Raw genomic sequence first — 20,338 nt, 5'->3', positions numbered from 1 at the left:
CTTTTGTGTGTGTTGTTTTGTTTGTTTGTCTGTTTATTTAGAGATACAGCACGGTAACAGGCCCTTCTGGCCCAGTGAGCTGGTGTCACCCAATTACACCATGTGACCAATTAGCCTACTGACCTGCTCGTCTTCGGAATGTGGGAGGAAACCGGAGCACCCGGAGGAAACCCACACGGTCTCGGGGTTTCCTTAGTGACAGTAGCGGGAATCGAACCCAGACCGCTAGCACTGTAACAGCTACACTACCATGCTGCCTCACAGTTTTAAATGTCTTCCCCCCCCGCCCCACCACCCCACCGAATCTTGTAATCAGCTCCCTCTGTTTTGCTGCCTTTCAGAATCCTCGGCCTAGACCTGGTGGTACGAGATGAAGACGGCAACGTTCTCGACCCCGATCAGACCAGCACCATCACACTCTTCAAGGCTCATGAGTCTATTTCCCGAGGAATCGATGAGCGAATCCAGGAGGAGAAGGTAGATTTACCTTTCCTACTTCCCGGTCCACCACCCCTCGGACACGCAGGGCAAACCAAGGTGGCCGCCATTCCTGTCAACCCACTGGCAGATTGCCCCACGCGGCATTTTGTGCTGTGGAGAACAAAATCTCAGATTCCTGTCCTCGGACCACATGCTGTTTGGTGGAATCGCCTGTTCACTGGGTGTGGGGCTTCTGTGTTTCTGCACAAGCACACAACACAGTCAGAGGGGTCGTGTTGAGCTGATAATCTCGGAGTATAAGATGTGTAGGAACAGTTCTACTGCGACCCTCCCAAGTAGTGAGATGGTACAGCTGGTAGGGGTTCTGCTGCGCGGCACCAGAGATCCGGGCTGAGTCCTGACCTATGGTGCTGTCTGCGTGGAGTTTGCAGACTCACCCCGTGAATGCAGCCGATTTGCCCCGAGTGCATTCCAAAGACTTGTGGGTTGATGGGTTAAAAGCTGCCTCCAGTGCTTGGACTAGAATACAAAAGCAAAGATGTAATGTTGAGGCTTTATAAGGCATTGGTCAGACCACATTTGGAGTATGGTGAGCTGTTTGGGGCCCCTAATCTGAGAAGGGATGTGCTAGCATTGAGAGGGACCAGAGGAGGATGACAAAAAGAATGCCAGATATGAAAGGGTTAATGGACGAGGAGTGTTTGATGGCTCTGGGCCTGTACTCGCCAGAGTTTGGAAGAATGAGGGGGGAATCTCATTGAATGCTATTGAATATTGAATACAGTGGATAAGGAGGGGATGTTCTCTATAACGGGGGAGTCTCGGACCAGAGGGCACAGCCTCAGAATAGAGAGATGTCCCTTTAGAACAGAGATGAGGAGGAATTTCCTTAGCTGGGGGCGGGAGGTGGTCAATCTGTGGAATTCATTGCTACAGACAGCTGTGGAGGTCAAATCACTTTGGTATATTTAATAAGGAGGCTGAGAAGGTTTTTGATCAAAAGATACACGAAGGGGACAGGAGAAAGTGTTTGGGAAGGATAATAAATCAGCCATGATCGAATGGTGGAGTAGACGACGGGCTGAATAGCCGAATTCGTCTCCTGAGTCTCATGGTCTTCCACCCAGCTAAAGGACTTCCCTGTGCGGCACTGAGATGTTAGGCTTGGCGTCAGGCTGTCTGAGGTGTGGGATGTCAAGTTTCTAGAGATACCAAGAGCTGCCTGACTGGCACAGATCAGCGATGGTTGCAGTCCTGAATCGTGCAGTTACCCAATTCATTTACCCATCCGTGTCTCCCTCTCTCCCTCTCTCCCTTTCCCAGTCCAGAATCCACAGCATGGAGGTGAGGCGCCAGTCCATATTCAGCAGCACCCACACCTACAGCCTCTACGTCAACCTGAAGAACTTCGTGTGTAACATCGGTGAGGACGCCGAGCTGCTGATGTCACTGTACGACCCCGTTCAGTCGGAGTTCATCAGGTACGTAATTCCCCTCGGCACTGAGGCCTGGGCTGGGGAATCGTCAGCACAAGGCATTCTGCAGACGCTGGAGGTCCAGAGATAACCCACACAGAATGCTGGAGGATCTCAGGTCATGCAGCATCCAAAGAGGGGAATAAGCATCTGACATTTTGGGCTGAGACGGTTCATCAGGAAAGGGGACAGAAGCCAGAATGAGAAGGGTGGGGGAGCAGCGGCGAAGCTGGCGGGTGATAGGTGAAGTCAGGCGAGTGGTGATGGGAGGAAGAAGTAAGGGGCTGAAGAAGAAGGAGGGGGAGGAAGGTGGACCATGGGTGAAAAGGAAGGAGGAGAGGGACCAGAGGAAAGCGATGGGCCACTGAGGAGAAGGGAAAGGGTGAGGGGGAGTCAGAATTGGGAATGGAAAATGAGTCCTTGGAATTTTATGTCGGAGACTGTTGTGGAGATCCCACCACTGGGCTTTTTCACGATGAGGACTGATATATTTCAAATTAACATCCCCAGGGCATAAAGACCATGAAGACTATCTTTTGGCAGCAAGGGGACAGTACATAGCCAACATAAATTAATGTAAAATTAAATTACCATAAATTATACATCAGGAGGAGGCCTCCGTTGGTCAGGGCCGACCATGGCCGTTGTATCTTAGCTGTCTCAATATACAAACCAGGACAATACTACACAGAGAGCAAGCTGTTGCCCATACAGCAGGCTCCCCCTCTCCATGCATCTGATGAACCCAAAGGAACGGCAGAGACTGATACAGTTTGGCACCAGCGGTATCGCAGGAGTTGCCAGTCAGCATTGAACTCAATGTAGGACTGCCTTAGGAACTCCAGCTCAGGATTTTTTTTCCTCGGGGTTTACTCCCAAAGCCGTCCCCATGAGTGGGTATAACCACAAGGTAGTGGAGGCTTGAGATCAGAGTTTTCCTTCTCCTAGATGAGCTGCCAACCACGGCTGATGACCCCATCTGCCCGGAGCGACTGGTTTTAGGGAACCAGTAACCCTCCTTTGCCTCTCCTGTCAGTAGAAATGGTTCCATCGGGCTTAGTAGCTAAGCCACATGTGAAGGCCTGGAGTTGGACTTGGTTGTCAGAGGCTATTTGAGATGCACGCCATTGGGAGCATTTAATAGGTACTGGGAGCTTGTCCCCGTGACCACCCCCAGCTATCACAATGTTATACATAACTTGCACAATAAAATAAACAGAACAACATTAGTTCAAGTTGAGAGAAAAAGGAGGATTGTCTGAGATGGTGTTAACAGTCTTCAGTTGGGAAGAAGCTGTTGATCCTTGATGTGTAGGTCTTCAGGCTCCCAAACTTTCTGCCTGATGGCAGCGTTGAGAGGGTTCCTGATGTGATGATCAATGCCACCTTCCTGAGACATCATCTCTTGTCGATGTCCTCAACGATGGGAGGAGCTGTAGCCTGGAGTCCGCCGCTCACTGTGGCCTCTTGCGTTCCAGTGCGTTGAGATTTCCACACCAGGCCGAGTTGCAGCCAGTCTGAATGCTCTCCGTTGTGCATCGGTAGAAGCTGGTCAGAATCTCCGCTGACATGCTGAATCTCCTTGAAATTCAAAGTGAAGACACAGGCTTGTCTTCTTCACGGTTGCATCTATGTGCTGGGCCCAGATAGACCCTCTGAAACGATGACACAAAGGGACCTTGAAACTGCTCATCCTTTCAACCGGTGACCCCTCAGTGAGGACCGGGGCATTTTCCCTCACCTTACCCTGCCTGAAGCCCACAATCAGTTTCCTAGCCTTGCTGCAGTTGAGTGCAAGGCCACATTCAGATGAATCAGAACCCCGGGCACATGTCGTGAAACTTGTTGTCTTTGTGGCAGCAGTACGATGCAATACAGAATAATGTAACTGTAAATTACAGTAAATGTATATAAGTCAGACTAAATAAGCAGTGCAAAAAAAGAAAAAAAAATTAGTGAGGTAGTGTTTGTGGGTTCAGTGTCCATTCAGAAACCCAGACGCTGTTCCCGAACCACTGAAGCAGCTGACTGTTTTCTGGATATTCAGGGAATCGAGGGACATGGTAACATAGGGGTCCCCAACCTTTTTTGTACCACGGACCGGTGTAATATTAACAATATTCTTGCGGACCGGCCGACCCGGGGGGGGGGGAGGGGGGGAGTGTTCAAGTAGGGTTAAACTCACCTCAACATGTATTTTACAGTTAGGGTTGCCAACTTTCTCACTCCCAAATAAGGGACAAAAGTAGCAGTCAAATCCTGGGACACTTTGCCCCAGGAAAGACTACTGTGACCATGAAGCCTTGCGCGGGCACCTGTCTGCGCATGTGGGTACGTACCGAATTTTTTCCCACAAATCGGTTTTGCCTTCATCTTCCTGACTACACTGTACAAACATTATTTCTACTTTATATAGGCTGTGTATTTATCATATCATTCCTGCTTTTACTGTATGTTAGTGTTATTTTCGGTTTTATGTGTTATTTGGTATGATTTGGTAGGTTATTTTTTGGGTCTGGGAACGCTCAAAAATTTTTCCCATATAAATTAATGGTAATTGCTTCTTCGCTTCATGCTATTTCGGCACGAAAGGTTTCATAGGATCGCCCTACCTTAGCGGGGAAAATACAGGACAAGGGTGGTCCCATATGGGACAAACCAATTTAGCCCAATATACGAGATGTCCCGGCAAATACAGGACAGTTGGCAACCCTATGTTCAAGTTCAACAGTGCGTGACCGGGAATGAGGAAAGGTGCAGCTGACTCATATTGTTTCCTCACGGCCTGGTAGCACATGCTTTGGTAACTGGCTGAAGTAATGGGTTGGCCACGATCTTATTGAGTGATGTAGAAGCCTGGGGACTGAAGAGTCTGTTTCCGACGGGAATTGATGGACGATTGGGACATGTGCTTTCCCAACACCTTCCACACAATGATCCGTGAACAGGGCGATTAATCATCCCCACGTGATCCTCACTCTGCTCCTCACTCATCCCGGATCCTGCGAATACTGCTGATGCGCACGTTAGATCTGCCCCTCCAGTCACCATGGGCAACTGGTTACCTTTGACCTCTGAAACCCAGTAATGCTGCTGCATTGCTTGGAGGGAGTTTAATATTGTGTTGAGGGGACAGAGGTGCCCAGGGTCCTGAACACTGGAGCCCAGATGTGTAGAGCAGCAGACGTGGAGGTGGGTGGGTGGTTGCTGAGTCCGTGAAGCCTGACCAGGGACATGTGTGTTACAGTGAAAACTATCTGGTGCGGTGGAGCAGAACAGGAGTGCCAAAGGAGATCGAGCGGCTCAACAAACTGGAGGCACTTTTCACTGTAAGTTTCACCAATTGACCGTTGAACAGTTGGGACACTTGTAGTGGGAAAGAGGATTAGACGTGGTTTGGGGGTCGGTCAGGGCTTGAGGGGATCGATTGGGGTTTGGGGAATTGTTGGCACTTGGGGTGTAGAGATCTGTTGGAGTTTGGTTGGGGTGTGAGGAATAGTTGTGTTTTGAGAACCGTTCAGGGTTTGAGAGCTGGTGATGGGTTGGGTTTCTGGTACTGGGATCAGTGTGGTGTGTTTAGACCTGGCCTCAAAACCATAGAGGAGGGAAGAGAACAAATTTCCAGATATACTCCCCCCACACATTAAATCCCAGCTCACTCCTGGTTTCTGACAGCAGAGATCAGTGGGTCACAGTTGGAAAGTGGATCAGGGACGGAAAGATAACCCCATCTCCTCCCGCTCTTGTTCCCCTTTCCTCATGGAAGCACCTTCCAGGGAAGCATGGTGGGGAGCATGCGAGGAGAGACCCCTGGTGGGGAGAAGAGCAGTCTCCCTGCTATTTCCCACCCTTGGTCTCCTCCCCCAAACATTTCCCACCCCTGGTCCCCTCTCCCAGACGTTTCCCACCCTTGGTCTCCTCTCCCAGACGTTTCCCACCCTTGGTCTCCTCTCCCAGACGTTTCCCACCCTTGGTCTCCTCTCCCAGACGTTTCCCACCCTTGGTCTCCTCTCCCAGATGTTTCCCACCCCCCAGTCCCCTCTCCCAGACGTTTCCCATTCCTGGTCTTCTCTCCCAGACATTTCCCATTCCTGGTCTTCTCTCCCAGATGTTTCCTGCCCTCGGTCTCCTCTCCCAGACGTTTCTCACCCTTGGTCCCCTCTCCCAGACGTTTCCCACCCCCGGTCTCCTCTCCCAGACGTTTCCCACACCCTGTCTCCTCTCCGAGACGTTTCCCACCCCTGGTCCCCTCTCCCAGACATTTCCCACCCCGGTCTCCTCTCTCAGACATTTCCCACCCCCGGTCTCCTCTCCCAGACGTTTCCCACACCCTGTCTCCTCTCCCAGACGTTTCCCACCCCCGGTCTCCTCTCCCAGACGTTTCCCACACCCTGTCTCCTCTCCCAGACGTTTCCCACCCCCGGTCTCCTCTCCCAGACGTTTCCCACACCCTGTCTCCTCTCCGAGACGTTTCCCACCCCTGGTCCCCTCTCCCAGACATTTCCCACCCCGGTCTCCTCTCTCAGACATTTCCCACCCCCGGTCTCCTCTCCCAGACGTTTCCCACACCCTGTCTCCTCTCCCAGACGTTTCCCACCCCCGGTCTCCTCTCCCAGACGTTTCCCACACCCTGTCTCCTCTCCGAGACGTTTCCCACCCCTGGTCCCCTCTCCCAGACATTTCCCACCCCGGTCTCCTCTCTCAGACATTTCCCACCCCGGTCTCCTCTCCCAGACATTTCCCACCCCTGGTTCCCTCTCCCAGACGTTTCCCACCTCCGGTCTCCTCTACCCTCTTCCAGATGTTTCCCACCCCTGGTCCCCTCTTCCAGACATTTCCCACCCCTGATCCCCTCTCCCAGACGTTTCCCACCCCTGGTCCCCTCTCCCAGACATTTCCCACCACCGGTCTCCTCTCCCAGACGGTTCCCACCCCTGGTCCCCTCTCCCAGACGTTTCCCACTCCTGGTCCCCTCTCCCAGACATTTCCTACCCCGGTCTTCTCTCCTTCCCGCAGGACCTCAGCAGCAGCGACCTGATCCGACTGAAGATCAGCCTGGTGTGTCAGATCGTCCGAGTCGGACACATGGAACTGAAAGAGGGCAAAAAGCACACGTGCGGTCTCCGCCGACCCTTCGGGGTGGCAGGTAGGTACCCCGGCGGCCGGTGGGGGGAGGGTGAGGACGAGTTTGGGACATGGGTGACCCAGTCTCAAAGACTGTGTGAGATGTTGTACCTCCCCGCCACCCCCCGGAAGCTGAATTTGGTGAGATGTTGCGGGGCTGTACTCTGCCTTTTGGAACAAGGCTCAGTTCCTCTGGCTTTTTCAGTGACTCACTTGGTAACGTGCTGACTGCCTGGTCTCCTGGGTAACGTTCTGCCTGCAGTGGAACCTTTCCCAGTATTAGTCAACGTCTCTGGGAGGGGAGAGATTGAGGAGGAACGATGGTGTTTCACAGTCCAAGAAGGAATTCCAACCGGGAATGAAGGCTGAGCTAGAAAGGAGAAAAAAGAAACACTCGAATTTCTGAGCACTTTGTGTAAGATGGGGCTTGTTGCAGTACATGGGCCATTCCCCCGGAGGCTGGATGTTCCAGGGCTGGGTGGCTAAAGGATTAGCGATGGGCCACAGGGAACCAACGAGGAGGGTGGGAACTTCAATAACACTGCGGATCTTTGACATCCACCCAAGGGGAGCAGCTGACAGCCAGCAGCCCCACCCTGCAGGGTCGCTCCAGAGGAAGACAGCCGAGGTTGCGTGAAGGCCTGGGTCTGGCCTTGAACCCGTGACCTGAGTCGATCCGACGCCGGCCTACGAATCAAAAAATCTGTCCCACTTCGCCGTTCTACTCTGACATCCCCCCTCCTCCCCGGCTGCTGCAGCAAGTCCGAAAGGCAGTGTAAAACATCAGCACATCTGGATCACAGCTGGATAATGCGATGTTTGTGCACACAGGCCCGTGCGCCTTTGACCCTGGTGGGACCGCGGTTGTTCAGGTTCTTTTGGGGGGTGCAGGAGATGCTCTGAGGGTGTCACAGCAGGCATTTTATCCCTTCTGTTTACTCAGTGTGACAGCTGTCATCGTGAAGGACGGGACGGGGTGACACGGAGCCACACACAGTGACAGCCGGAGGAGCTCCGTGGGTCACACCGGAACGGTGGGGGGGTGGGGAATGGACTGCCAACATTTCAGAACAAGGCCCTCATCCGCACTGGGTGATAGAGGAGACCAGCTTACTGCCCATTTACCGCCGGTATTTAGGGCAGCATTGAAGGTTCTTTAAGGTTGTTTCATTGCTGTTTGCATAACAGTTTTGTTTTACCAGTCGGGGGTGTTAGCCCTGAGCTGAACCCCCGATCCTGGATAACCAGTGGACCACTCTTGGTCTGGCCTCTACCCTTTGACCTGTTTGGCACGGGTGACCATACCACAACCCAAGGCGTAAAGCCCTGACCCCAGCCTCCATAGGCCTCTGGGTCTGTGAGGCACAGAAGCCTCCAAACCCTACGACAAAGTTGAGGTCCTCTTGGAGGAGATAGAGGGGAGAGAGCCGGAATACAGCGGTGAGGGGAAGGGGTGGAGCACGAACCTGCAGGTGATGGGTGGATCCAGGTGAGGGGGTGATAGGTAAATGGAAGAGGGGAGAGTGGGAATAGTGACTGAGGCTGGGAGGTGATGGGTGGATCTGGGTGAGGGGGTGATAGGTAGATGGAGGAGGGGAGAGTGGGAATAGTGACAGAGGCTGGGAGGTGATGGGTGGATCCGGGTGAGGGGGTGATAGGTAGATGGAGGAGGGGAGAGTGGGGATAGTGACAGAGTCTGGGAGGTGATGGGTGGATCCGGGTGAGGGGGTGATAGGTAAATGGAGGAGGGGAGAATGGGAATAGTGACTGAGGCTGCGAGGTGATGGGTGGATCCAGGTGAGGGGGTGATAGGTAAATGGAAGAGGGGAGATTGGGAATAGTGACTGAGGCTGGGAGGTGATGGGTGGATCCGGGTGAGGGAGAGGTGATAGGTAGATGGAGGAGGGGAGATTGGGAATAGTGACTGAGGCTGGGAGGTGATGGGAGGATCCGGGTGAGGGGGTGATAGGTAGATGGAGGAGGGGAGATTGGGAATAGTGACTGAGGCTGGGAGGTGATTGGTGGATCCGGGTGAGGGGGTGATAGGTAAATGGAGGAGGGGAGATTGGGAATAGTGACTGAGGCTGCGAGGTGATGGGTGGATCCGGGTGAGGGGGTGATAGGTAAATGGAGGAGGGGAGAGTGGGAATAGTGACTGAGGCTGGGAGGTGATGGGTGGATCTGGGTGAGGGAGGGGTGATAGGTAAATGGAGGAGGGGAGAATGGGAATAGTGACTGAGGCTGGGAGGTGATGTGTGGATCCTGGTGAGGGGGTGATAGGTAAATGGAAGAGGGGAGAGTGGGAATAGTGACTGAGGCTGCGAGGTGATGGGTGGATCCGGGTGAGGAGGGGTGATGGGTAGATGGAGGAGGGGAGATTGGGAATAGTGACTGAGGCTGGGAGGTGATGGGTAGCGACAGGCTAATGTGGCAGTTCTGCTGTTACAGCACCAGTGATCAGAGTTCAATTCCTGCCACTGTCTATAAGGAGTTTGTCCTCGCCATGACTATGTGTGTTTCCCCCAGGTTCTCCCACATTCCGTAGACGTACAGGTCAGTTAGTGGTGGGCATGCTGTGTTGGTGCTCGAAGTGTGGTGACACTTGCACCCTGACCCCTCAGATTGTGTTGGTCAATCATACAAACAACATGTTTCACTGGAGTTTTGACGTACAGGTTCAGATCTCAGAGTTATCTATCACGTGTACAGTGAAATGCGTATTTGCCTTATTCAAAGATCAACGTAAATTTATTATCAAAGTACATATATGTCACCACATATAATCCTGAGATTCATTTTCTTGTGGGCATACTCAATAAATCCATAGTAATATCAATGAAAGACTGCATCAACTTCAGCATTCAACCTTTGTCTTGTCCAAAAGACACAAACTGAGCAGATACAGAAAGAAAGAAATAATAATATATAAAATCAGAATTGGGTTTATTATCGCTGGCATGTGATGTGAAATTTGTTAACTTAGCAGCAGTTCAATGCAATACATAACCTAGCAGAGAGAGAGAGAGAGAGAAAATAAATAAATAAATTACAGTATGCATATATTGAATAGATTAAAAAACGTGCAAAAAAAAACACAAACACAAAATAATCTGCGGATGCTGTTGTCAAAGGAATACTGTATATTAAAAAAAGTGAGGTAGTGTCCAAGGGTTCAATGACCATTTAGGAATTAAATGGCAGAGGGGAAGAAGCTGTTCCTAAATCGCTGAGCGTGTGCCTTCAGGCTTCTGTACCTCCCACCTGACCGTAACAGTGAGAAAAGGGCATGCCCTGGGTGCTGGAGGTCCTTAATAATGGACACTGCTTTGCTGAGACACCACTCCCATGAAGATGTCCTGGGAACTTTGTAGGCTATTACCCAAGATGGAGCTGACTAGATTTATGACCCTCTGCAGCTTCTTTCGGTCCTGTGCAGTAGCCCCTCCATACCAGACAGTGATGCAGCCTGTCAGAATGCTCTCCATGGTGCATCTACAGAAGTGTTTGAGTGTATTTTTTGGCATACCAGATCTCAACTCCTAATAAAGTATAGCCACTGTCTTGCCTTCTTTATAACTGCATCGGTATGTTGGGACCAGGTTAGATCCTCAGAGATCTTGACACCCAGGAACTTGAAGCTGCTCACTCTCTCCACTTCTGATCTCTCTATGAGGATTGGTATGTGTTCCTTCGTCTTACCCTTCCTGAAGTCCATAATTGGCTCTTTCGTCTTACTGACGTTGAGAGCTAGGTTGTTGCTGTGGCACCACTCCACTAGTAGGCATATCTCACTCCTGTATGCCCTCTCGTCACCACCTGGGATTCTACCAACAATGGTTGTATCATCAGCAAAATTATAGATGGTATTTGAGCTATGCCTAGCCACACAGTCATGGGTATAGAGAGAACAGAGCAGTGGGCTAAGCACACACCCTTGAGGTGCACCAGTGTTGATCGTCAGTGAGGAGGATATGCTAACACCAATCCTCACAGATTGTGGTCTTCCTGTTAGGAAGTCGAGGATCCAATTGCAGAGGGAGGTACAGAGGCCCAGGTTCAGCAACTTCTCAATCAGGATTGTGAGAGTGATGGTGTTAAATGCTGAGTTATAGTCGATGAACAGCATCCTGACGTAGGTCTTTGTGTTGTCCAGGTGGTCTAACGCCGTGTGGAGAGCCTTTTAGATTGCGTCTGCCATTGACCTATTGTGGTGATAGGCAAATTGCAATGGGTCCAGGTCCTTGCAGAGGCAGGAGTTCAGTCTAGTCATGACCAACCTCTCAAATTATTTCATCACTGTAGATGTGAGTGCTACTGGGTGATAGTCATTAAGGCAGCTCACATTATTCTTCTTAGGCACTGGTATAATTGTTGCCTTTTTGAAGCAAGTGGGAAATTCGGCCCATAGCAGTGAGAGGTTGAAAATGTCCTTGAATACTCCCGCCAGTTGGTTGGCACAGGTTTTCAGAGCCTTACCAGGTATTCCATCGGGACCTTCCACCTGGCGAGGGTTCATTCTCTTTAAAGGCAGCCTCACATCGGCCTCTGAGATGGAGATCATAGGGTCATCAGGTGCAGCAGGGATCTTCACAGCTGTGGATGTGTTCTCCCTTTCAAAGTGGGCATAGAGGGCATTGAGTTCATCTGGTAGTGAAGCATCGCTACTATTCATGCTATTGGGTTTCGCTTTGTAGGAAGTAATGTCCTGCAGACCCTGCCAGAGTTGCCATGCATCCAATAAGCAATAAGTACTGAGAACCCGAAATGAAGAGTCCTTGGAAGTGAGTCCACAGGTTTGGGAACATTTCAGTGTTGGGGCAACTGAAGTTATCCCCTTTCATTCGAGAGCCTGATGGTTCTTCCCAAACATGGTGGTGTGGGTCCTGAGACTTCTGTACTTTCTTCCTGATGGCAGCAGTGGCAAGAGAGTATGTCCAGGTGGTAGGAGTCCCTGATGATGGATGCTGCTTTCCCGCGACAATGTTTCGTGTAGATGAGCTCGATGGTGGGGAGGTCTTTACCCGTGATGGGCTGGGCCATGTCCACTGCTTTTTGTAGGATTTTCCCTTCAAGGGCATTGGTGTTCCCATACCAGGCTGTGATGCAACCAGTCAATGTACTCTCCACCACACATCTGTAGAAGTTTGTCAAAGTTTTGGATGTCATGCTAAATCTTTTGAAACTCCTAAGGAAGCAGAGGCACTTACTTCGTAATTGCACTGTCGTGCTGGGCCCGGGACAGATCCTCTGCCATGACAGCAACGAGGAATTTAACGTTGCTACCACTCTCCACCTCTGATCCTGCAATCAACCAGAACAGCCAAGGATGTGAGGATGTCGCCGTGCGCGGGCACAGAAGTGTCGCCACGCATTCCAACGCCAACACAGCGTGCCCACAATGTTGGGCAGAGCAATGTGCAAAGGGGCAGATGGAGTGGGTGGAGGAGGAGGAAGGGCTGGGTGATGGACTCTGGGTACACCAGAAAGAGAAAGAAAAGGGACCGAGGGGAAGACGTTACCATAATCTGGCGAATTCAGTGTTCGAGTCACTGGCCGTGCAGACCAGCAGGCTTTGTAGACGGAGTCCGGGACCCTGGCTTTCCTGCCCTCATCTCGTTCCCCCACTCCCACACCTCAGGGTCAAAGGCACGGAGGGTAATGTGGTTCCAGGGCTGAAGGCAGCTCCTTCAGCACAACAGAGGACAGGTCCTGATCCTGCCCGTGCACAGCTGCTGACTGGCGATCTCTTTGTGTTCTGTTAAAGTCATGGACATTACAGACATGATCGGTGGGAGGATTGACGACGAGGAGAAGCAGCACTTTATTCCCTTCCAACAGTGAGTATTACATCTTGTCATCCACTCACAAAACAGATCACTGCCTCCTCAATCATTGGTTCAGATCTCACCAGGTTCTCATTGGTTCACATCTCACCAGCTCCTCATTCATTGGCTCACATCTCACCAGCTCCTCATTCATTGGTTCACATCTCACCAACTCCTCATTCATTGGTTCACATCTCACCAGCTCCTCATTCATTGGTTCACATCTCACCAGCTCATCATTCATTGGTTCACATCTCACCAGCTCATCATTCATTGGTTCACATCACATCAGCTCATCATTCATTGGTTCACATCTCACCAGCTCCTCATTCGTTGGTTCACATCACACCAGCTCATCATTCATTGGTTCACATCACACTAGCTCATCATTCATTGGTTCACATCTCACCAGCTCCTCATTCATTGGTTAATATCTCACTGGTTCATCAATGGTTGGTTCATTTCTCAATTTGGAAGGGGTGTAACACTGTGAGATGGATGGTGATGAGTGTCAGGGGGATAGAGACAGATTGTAGGATTGAGCATTTCAGTGGCAGATGAAATTTAATGCTGAAAAGCTGAATTTATGATAGGAAGAGGGAGGAGAGGTGATATAAACTAAAGGGCAAAATTCAAAAAGGGATCCAGGAATGGAGGGGTCTTGGGGTAGATATGCACAGTTCATTGAAAGTGCATGATATTGTAGAACATAAAACATTACAGCACAGTACAGGCCCTTCACTCCACGCTGTGCCGACCATTTAATCTACTCCAAGATCAACCTGATGCTTCCTTCCCACATAATCCTCCATTTTTCCTTCATCCGTGTGCCTATCCATGATCCCTACTGTATCTGACCCTACCACCACCCCCGGCAAAGCACTCACCCCTCCCTATGTAAAAAACCTACTGCTGACATCCCCTCCCCCAAACATTCCTCCAGTCAGCGTAAAGTTATGCCCCTTCGTATTAGTGATTTCCACCCTGGAATTGATAGGTCTTTGGGCTTTATAAGAAAACCTTCCTGAGGCTGGCTCAGCTACAACTGCAGTCTTTTGTCCAGTTTTGGTAGCACAAGACCCTCAAGCCTCTTCCCAGAGAATTTATATTCTTTCAAAATAATTTACAGGGATGAGATCTTTTGGTTATGTGGAAAAGGAGGAGGTGTGATTGTAGAGCCTGGACAATGTATAAAAGGAATTAACAGGTCCGGGGATCTGAGGGAGGGTGTTTTAAAATTCTGGAGAGGTGCGGAACTAGTTTCACCCAAAGTGCGGGGTAAAAGAAGGTGAAATATTTAAGGGGAACCTGAGGGGAGTTTTCTTCATTCAGGGGTAAAGGGTGAAAGATCTTCACTCATAAGTTAAGGGTGAAAGGTGAAGTATTTTAGATTATGAAGACACACAGTCCTCTTTTATTGTCATTTAGTATTGCATGTATTAAGAAATGATACAATATTCCTCCGGTGTGATATCACAGAAACACAGGACAGACCAAGACTGAAAAACTAACAAAAACCACATAATTATAACATATAGTTACAACAGTGCAACAATACCATAACTCGATGAAGAACAGTCCATGGCACAGTAAAAAGTTCAAAGTCTCTCGAAAGTCCCACATCTCACGCAGACGGGGAACCTTAGGAGAATCTTCTTCACTCATAGGTTCAGGGTGAAAGGTGAAGCATTTAAGGGGAACCTTAGGGGAATCTTCTTCACTCAGAGGTTAAGGGTGAAAGGTGAAATGTTTAAGGGGAATCTGAGGGGGAACTTCTTCACTCAGAGGGTGATGAGAGTGTGGAACGAGCTGCCAGTGGAAGCAGTGCATGTGGTTTTGATTGTAAAATTTTACGAGGAATTTGGATAGTTAGATAGATACGTTATTGATCCCAAAGGAAATTACAGTGTCACAATAGCATTACAAGTGCACAGATATAAATATTAGAAGTGAAGTAGAAAGAGTAAAAAATAAGTTATCTCAAAAGGTCTAATATGAGGGGGGTCATCACTTCTCCGGCTACAGGTTGGCTCATTACAGAGCCTAATGGCCGAGGGTAAGAATGACCTCATACAGCATCTTTGGAGCAGCACAGTTGTCTTAGTCTATTACTGAAAGTGCTGCTCTGTTCAGCCAAGGTGGTGAGAAACATTGTCCAGAATTTTCCACATGTACAAGTTACTTGGATAGGAGAGGTATGGAGGGTAGTAGGTAGATGGGACTAGGCAGAAAACCAGGCTGGGCTGAAGGTACTCCATCATGTCCAACAGTACGTCTGTAGAGGTTTGCCGTTACGGCTGGGTGTTCTGGTGCTCTTGTCGTCAAAGGCACCGCTTGGGATGTTCCGAGTGGATTGATCCCGGTAAGGTGGTGTCGTTCAGCCGGAGGGGGTGCCCCAGCGGCCGTGGATCTACTCTGTGGAGACTCTGCTGTGTTCTGTTCCGCAGGATCGCGATGGAGACGTACATCCGCCAGAGGCAGCTCATCATGTCGCCTCTGCTGACTTCCAGAGTGATCGGCGAGAACGAGCCCTTGACCTCCGTTTTTAACAAAGTTATTGCCGCCAAAGAGGTCAACCACAAAGGCCAAGGTAGGTCCCGTACCTGGCGCCAGTCTGCTGGCTGCAGCCGGCTGTTAGTGGGAAGTCTGGACAGAGAACGGCGTGGGGCTGGGATGGAATGCCACGTCAAATTCAGTGGTGCGGCTTCCCAGTAGAGAACTAACGAAGGGTTAAATGGATCAGGGAGTTTCAGAAGGTGCGGGGGTAGTAAGGTTGACAGAGAGGAAACCACTTTCTTTGACCTGAACAACACGCGCAAAGGCCTAGAGGAACTCAGCAGCTCAGGCAGCATCTGTGGAAAGGAATAAACAGTCCACGTTTTGGGCCGAGACCCTTCATCAGGACTGGAAAAGAAGGGGCAGGAAGACTGAATAAACACAGCAGTATTTCTTGCTGTGTCACCCTTTACAATTTCCATCTTCTCTCCCTCCCATTTCTCATGTTGATGTTGATAGACAGTTGCCGTTTTAGGCTTTCGTATCCTGATGAAGGGTCTCAGCTCGAAACATCAGCTGTTTATCCCCCTCCATAGATGCTGCCTGACCTGCTGAGCATTGTGTGTGCGTTGGTCATGATATTCACTATTCTGTTCTCCTTGGGTATTGCTTGTGTGAGGAGTGACTGGCAGACAAGCACAAGTTTTCCACTGTATCTCCCACACGTGCAATAACAAGCCAGTTCCAATGTCAAACTCCACGCAGGGAGCAGCTGAGTGAACGACAGAACCCCGGTTTCTGGAGCTCCCGCGGGTAAGAGAGCATAGGTTAAGGGTGAAAGGTCAGAGGGTGGGACGAGCTACCAGTGGAAGTGACGGATATGGGTTTGATTTCAACATTGAAGAGAAGTTTGGATAGGTACGTGGATGGGAGGGGTTTGAAGAGCTGTAGTCCAGGTAAGGGTCGATGGAACTAGGCAGAATAATAGTTTGTGCCAGACTAGTTGGGCCGGAGGACCTGTTTCTATGCTGTATTGCTCTATGGCTCTATGTGGATGTGTCCTGCAACCAAAGGAGTGCTGGAGCTGAGGAAATTTGTGAAGCAGAAAGTGTTAAATCACATCAGGGAAGTGGGAGGAGGGTGATGGGTTGAGTAAGTGGGCTTCCGGAGAATGGGGACAAGTTCAGAGACGGAGTAAGTTGTTCTGGTGCACACAACCTGGATAACATGTGTCTTTCCCCAATGTTAACCCCTCGGGTCTGACCCAGGCCTCTGGGTCTCGATGAAGCTCCTTCCTGGTGACATCCAGCAGGTCCACAAGGACTTCCCACACTTGGTTGACAGGTCGACGGCAGTGGTCCGGAAAATGGGATTCCCGGAAATCGTCCTTCCAGGTGAGGGCGCCTGTGACCGGGGTGGGGGTGGGTGGGGGGGGGGGGTCTTCGTTTTAAGTCCTCTCATTCCATGCTTAGTATAGCCTGCAATAAGCGAGATCTGGGACAGTGCTGGGTGCACATACCCTGGGGTGTTCGTGCGCCAGATTATGAGAGGGTGTACACTGGGATACGCAATAATCTGGGTGCCCACACCGAACACATGCTAGGGTCCGCTGGCCTTGGGTATGAGGTAAGTTACGTAAGCCCTGGGTACGCGCCAAATTATGTGAGCTCGAGTGTGTGCTGGGATACGCTAGCCCTGGATGTGCGCTGAGTTACGTGAACTCTGAGCATACGCTGGCCCTGGGTGCATGCTCTGATACACGAGCACTAGGCTTGCGCTAGGGTACGCTGGCCCTGGGTGCACGCTCCGATACACGAGCACTAGGCTTGCGCTAGGGTACGCTGGCCCTGGGTGCACGCTCCGATACACGAGCACTAGGCTTGCGCTAGGGTACGCTGGCCCTGAGGACTCACCAGCGTAGGGGTGGATGTGCAACAGGATGCGCACGTACCGGGTTATGTGAGACCCATGCACGCATCTCTGTACGTGCGGTGATGGGCTTCGTCTGCACGGAGAGGGACCGTGCCCCCGACAAGTTGTGATGACGTCTGCCCTTCACCCACCCCCCCACCCGCTTTTCGTTCCAGGTGACGTCCGAAATGATATCTACATCACCCTGGTGCAAGGGGAATTCGATAAGGGGAAGAAGAAAACGCCAAAGAACGTCGAGGTGACCATGGGGGTGTACGACGAGGATGGTAATCGGATCGAGGTACAGTGCGAGGGTTGGGTACCTGAGTCACCCCCTCTTCCTTATCCATCGTCCACCCCGCAGGGAAGGAAAGGACAGCTAAGCACCAGTGTGATGGTCCCACAGAGAACAGCGACAGGCCCTTCTGCCCATCATGCTTGTGTTGACCATGATACTGAGCCAAACTAATCCCATCCAGCTTCACATGATCTATATCTCTGCCCGTTCATGTGGCTGTCTTAATAACCTCTTAATATACCTACTCCACCACCTTCCCAAGCAGCACGTTCCAGGCATCCACCACTTTTGGTGTAAAAATAAAGTTTTCCCACACGTCTCCTTTAAATTTCCCCTCTTCTCACCTTAAGTTTAGGCCCTCTATTGTTCCTTCCACTTTGGCAAAAAAGTTTTAACTGTCTACTCTTTCAAAGTTCAAAGTAAATGTATTATCAAACTAATACATGACATCATGTACAACCCTGGGATTCATTTCCTTGTGGGTATTCGCAGTAGATACAAAGAAAGACAATAGAATCGTTGAAAGTTTACACACAAAGACTGACAAACAACCAATGTTGAAAAGAGTCATAAACACAAACATGAGGAATTCTGCAGATGCTGGAAATTCAAGCAACACACATCAAAGTTGCTGGTGAGCGCAGCAGGCCAGGCAGCATCTCTAGCAAGCGATACAGTCGACTTTCTCGGCCCGAAACGTCGATTGTACCTCTTCCTAGAGATGCTGCCTGGCCTGCTGCACTCACCAGCACTTTGATGTGTGTTGAAGAGTCATGCTCTCTTCTCTCTGTTGCTATCAGGACCCACACCACCAGGTTCAGGAGCAGTTATTATCCCTCAACCAACAGGGTCTTGAACCAAAGGGGATAACTTCACTCAGCTTCACTCGTCCCATCACTGAAAAGTTCCTGCAACCTATGGACTCACTTTCACTGCCCATGAGCGGAGAGTAAGATCGAAGAATCCCCTCGGGAGGTGGGGAGTAATTGGGGGCAATATGGAAGGAGATGTTAGGTTGTTCAAAGAATCCCATGCTAGAGGTGACTGTCTGTCCTATCCTTGTCTGAGGTGTACCGGACCGATTCCTCATCGACAGGACTGTCATGTGAGGAGACATCAAGCCAACCTGAGTTCACTCGGGTTTCGGATCATCAAACAGTACAACACAGGAAGGGGTCCTTTGACCCATGCTGACCAAGGTGCCCATGTCTGCTGGTCCCAATTGTCCAAATCCCACTGAAACTTTCCCATGATTCATTTGTTCCTTATGTGTTGTGTCGTATGACATGGGTGATCATGGTCTTTCCATGACCTTGATCGCTCTTGGCAAATTTTCTACAGAAGAGCTTTGCCATTGCCTTCTTCTGGGCAGTGTCTTTACAAGATGGGTGACCCCAGCCATTATCAATACTCTTCAGAGATTGTCTGCCTGGCGCCAGTGGTCACATAACCAGGACTTGTGATCTGCACCAGCTGCTCATACGACCATCCACCACCTGCACCCATGGCTTCACATGACCCTGATCAGGGGGCTAAGCAGGTGCTACACCTTGCCCAAGGGTGACCTGCAGGCTAGCGGAGGGAAGGACACATTACACCTCCTTTGGTAGAGACGCATCTCCGCCTTGCCACCCAGTTTCCATGATTAAACTAGTAGTCAAAAGCCTAACTGAACTAATCCCTTCTATCTATACAACGTCCATGTCCTTCCATTCTCTGCAATTCATGTGCCCAGCTAAGAACTTCTTAACCGTTCCATTGTGCTTGCCTCTGCCGTCACCACGGTAGAACATTCCAGGCACCCACCACTGTCGGTGTGTAAAGCTAAAATGCCCCGCGTGTCTCCTTTGAACTTCCTGTCTCTCACCTAAAATGCACACCCTCTCATCTTAGACATTTTGACCCTGAGAGAAGGATATCAGCTGTCTACTCTTATCTGTGCTTTTAGTAATCTTATATGCCTCTATCAGATCTCCCCCAGTCTCTGCCAATCCAGAGAAAACAACCCAAGGTTGTCCAAACTTACAACATTTTGAACGGATTCAGCAGACTGATATGGGAATGACCTTCTCTCTGGCTGGAGGGTCCAGAAACAGGGCTCAGTGTATCAGGATACAGAGCAAAAGAATGAGGAGAAGTTTCTTCACTCAGAGGATGGAGAAGCAGAGAGGGGATGAACCACCACTCTGTGAAAAATGCAGGACATCAGTTTGTTAAAGTATAAATCTTATAAAAGTATTATATTTTTAAGAACGGTGGTTCCAACAGGGCCAAAGTCTCCCAGTGCTAGAGCGAAGAAGGTAGCTACATTCCTAAACACAAAAATTATTAAAAAGTCTGAGAGGGAGAGTAGGAAAAGAACATTAGGATAGAGTCATGGTTGCCTAGCAAAGGGCAGAATGACCTGTTCTGGCCCTGACATTTGTGATCTGGGAGGAATTTGACAGAGTTCCATTTTCTCAGGATCAGATTCATATTCCATCCACTCATCCGTCCATCCACCCATCCTTCCATCCTCCCATTCATCCTCCTATCCATCCATTCACCCATCCGTCCATTCACCCATCCGTCCATCTGTCCATCCTCCCATCCATCCTCACATCCATCATCCCATCCATCCATCCTCCCATCCATCCTCCCATCCATCCATCCTTCCGTCCATCCTCCCATCTATCCATCCATCCTCCCATCCATCCTCCCATCCTCCCATCCTCCCATCCATCCATCCATCCATCCATCCTCCCATCCATCCTTCCATCCATCCTCCC

At 50.3% G+C, this 20,338-nt stretch overlaps 1 protein-coding gene across 3 annotated transcripts in view; it reads left to right on the top strand.

Annotated features, from left to right (window-relative positions):
• Nucleotides 1-20,338, top strand: part of dock5 (dedicator of cytokinesis 5) — a 211,806-nt gene that overhangs the window by 86,236 nt on the left and 105,232 nt on the right. For 2 of the 3 annotated variants that reach the window (XM_063057154.1, XM_063057153.1), the window contains exons 7-14: nt 342-477; nt 1,765-1,922; nt 5,164-5,245; nt 6,933-7,062; nt 12,805-12,877; nt 15,313-15,455; nt 16,630-16,755; nt 17,449-17,573. In XM_063057154.1, the coding sequence (XP_062913224.1) occupies nt 342-477; nt 1,765-1,922; nt 5,164-5,245; nt 6,933-7,062; nt 12,805-12,877; nt 15,313-15,455; nt 16,630-16,755; nt 17,449-17,573 (973 nt within the window). The remainder of the gene's footprint in view (nt 1-341; nt 478-1,764; nt 1,923-5,163; nt 5,246-6,932; nt 7,063-12,804; nt 12,878-15,312; nt 15,456-16,629; nt 16,756-17,448; nt 17,574-20,338) is intronic. The other variant, XM_063057155.1, reaches the window with a different exon arrangement.

Source organism: Mobula hypostoma, chromosome 8, assembly GCF_963921235.1.
Source record: "Mobula hypostoma chromosome 8, sMobHyp1.1, whole genome shotgun sequence".
Classification (NCBI taxonomy): Eukaryota; Metazoa; Chordata; class Chondrichthyes; order Myliobatiformes; family Myliobatidae; genus Mobula; species Mobula hypostoma.
This window is presented reverse-complemented; position numbering and strand designations above follow the sequence as displayed.